General features: G+C 41.1%; 1 protein-coding gene across 1 annotated transcript in view; it reads left to right on the forward strand.

The window, feature by feature from the left end:
• Window positions 1-251: 251 nt before the first annotated feature.
• LOC136836691 (uncharacterized) overlaps window positions 252-2,500 on the forward strand; it is a 2,444-nt gene continuing 195 nt past the window's right edge. The window contains exons 1-3 of the mRNA XM_067101182.1: window positions 252-297; window positions 1,287-1,414; window positions 1,863-2,500. The exon at window positions 1,863-2,500 is cut by the window's right edge and continues 195 nt beyond it. Of these exons, the coding sequence (XP_066957283.1) occupies window positions 286-297; window positions 1,287-1,414; window positions 1,863-2,028 (306 nt within the window). The 5' untranslated portion in view covers window positions 252-285 and the 3' untranslated portion in view covers window positions 2,029-2,500. The remainder of the gene's footprint in view (window positions 298-1,286; window positions 1,415-1,862) is intronic.

Below are 2,500 nucleotides of genomic sequence, written 5' to 3' on the forward strand. Positions count from 1 at the left end.
CACACACATGCGCCTTGAAGTTGGGAGCCTATAAAAAATGCCATTCATTCTCACCTTTTTATTTTATTTTGTTTTATTTTCTCTCCTTTTACCTTTCGCCTGCCGAGGACCTCCGTACACGGCAGTAGCCGGTTTTGTCGTGACCCGATGGTGGGGTGGGAGGAGGTGGTGTGAGGTGTGAGGTGTGAGGTTACTATGGGTGTGGTTTTTTTTCCCAAGTCGTTCAGGTATAAATACCAGGACCTTTGAGTCGTACAGTAGCACTTGAAGACGACAGCATTCGACATGAAGTCCACAGTGGGTTCTTTATTATCTTTGAGTTCTTTTGAGATAAGATTTTTGCTTAAAAATTCAGCTAAACGGAACTTATACCATTTTTGCATGAACACGCACCCAAACTAAATTATAATACAACTTTTGCATACACAGTCACCTAAATTTAAGTTATACTTTACTTTTGTATAAACATTCCCCTAAGCTGAACCTATGTGACTTTTGCATAAACAGTCACCTACATTTAACTTATACGCCTTTTGCTTGGAAATTCACCTAAATTTAACTTGTAATACTTTTGCATACACAGTCACCTAAATTTAAGTTATACTTCACCTTTGGCTTTTGATATTGGTGATGTCAGGCCATGAGATGTTAGCTAACGTTAAGCTTTGCCAAATCTAGTTTTAGAACATTAGTAGATAATTTAGATTTACAAAAGGTATTTACAGGTTGGATCCCTAAATGCACCCACATGTTAACCTTTTACTTAACCTCCATTCTCACTTCCTCTCTTCAGTATTGTTGTCCAACCACTCAAACTGTGCAACTGTGGAAGTTTTCTCCCATTTCCACCTCAAGATCCCTTTACTTCATCTCATTCATTTTCTGGATCGCTTTCTCTTGCAGTTCAACCACCCATCTCTCTCTCTCTACACTGTCTTGAGAGCTGAATGGCCGAAAGTAGCCCAGGGCTTGGCTTGAAAGCCCTAATTTCATCAATCAATCGTGAAGAAAGCCCTCATACTTAGCTTGGTCTTCAGTAACAGGCACCAGAGCTGTGAAGTGTACAAATAGGGTCCCAGTTTCTGTCAAAACTGACAATTTTCTGCATTTCCTATACCTTCTCTTCCTTCTTTCAAATGAACACCATAATATTCTTTGGAAGCTTGGGTTTCAAGTAGGTGGTCCCTGTGGTGGGCTTGTTCCATATGAGTAGGGGTCATCATCTGAATCTTAATAATAATAAAAACAAGAGAAAAGTCCTAACAGAACCTCTTTTTGTCCTTCAGATTCTTCTGTTACTCTGCCTGGCCGCCATGGCCATGTCTCGTCCGGACACCATCCTGGACTTCGAGGGCGAGGACCACGAACACGAACAAGAGGGCGATGCTGGGGAGGAGGTCGAAGGAACTTTCAGGTGCAGTAATATATTATCCTCTCTCTCTCTCTCTCTCTCGCTCTCTCTCTATCTCTCTGTGTTTCTAAATTTTTAATGATTGTTATTAAATCGTGACCATCTGAACTCTTTCTCTCTCTGTTTCTAAATTTTTAATGATTGTTATTAAATCGTGACTTTCTGAACTCTCTCTCTCTCTCTCCCTCTCTAGATTTTAATGATTGTTATAAGATCATGAACTTCTGAATTATCATAGAGTTATGCTAATGCAAAGTAACAATTACTCTCTCTCTCTCTCTCTCTCTCTCTCTCTCTCTCTCTCTCTCTCTCTCTAGATTTTAATGATTGTTATTAGATCAAGAGCGTGTGAAATATCATAGAATTATGCTAATGCGAAGTGACAATTAATCCTCTCTCTCTCTCTCTCTCTCTCTCTCTCTAACTGAACTGACAATAATCCCTATTTCAGCTGGACATCTCCTGAAGGCGAGGAATTCTTCGTGAAGTACATCGCTGACGAACACGGTTACAGGATAGTGGAGTCGAACGCCGTTCCCGTGAGCGCTGACGGAGTCGCCGCCGACGGAAACCAGGGCTCGTTCACTTCAGAAGAAGGCGACGAAGGGGAAGAGTAATAGACGGGAATATAATAGGAGTTCCTTCATCCACTGCCGCCATAATGACGAACACTTCACATTTTCATTTTTCCTCTTTTGGTGTCCTCCTGAGTAGGGAGGCATGTCCTTCTAATTAGGGAGAGACGTCCTTCTAATTAAGGAGAGACGCATTTCTACCTTAGGAGACACATCCTTCTAACTAAGGAGTGACGTCCTTCTAATCAAGGAGAGACTTCCTTCTAATTAGGGAAATATGTCTTTCTAACTAAGGAGACACGCCCTTCTAATTAGGGAGGCACGTCCTTCTAATTAGGGAGGCATGTCCTTTTGACTGAGAGACGTCTCTACAACTAAGGAGACACACCCTTCTAACTATGGAGAGACGTCTTTCTAACTAGGGAGAGACGTCCTTCTTACTAAGGAGATATGTTCCACATGTTCAATACTCCATTATTTAATATTTATTTTCCTTGTCATTCATTATTTCATT

The sequence above is a fragment of the Macrobrachium rosenbergii genome, chromosome 56, assembly GCF_040412425.1.
Source record: "Macrobrachium rosenbergii isolate ZJJX-2024 chromosome 56, ASM4041242v1, whole genome shotgun sequence".
In the NCBI taxonomy this organism is placed as follows: domain Eukaryota; kingdom Metazoa; phylum Arthropoda; class Malacostraca; order Decapoda; family Palaemonidae; genus Macrobrachium; species Macrobrachium rosenbergii.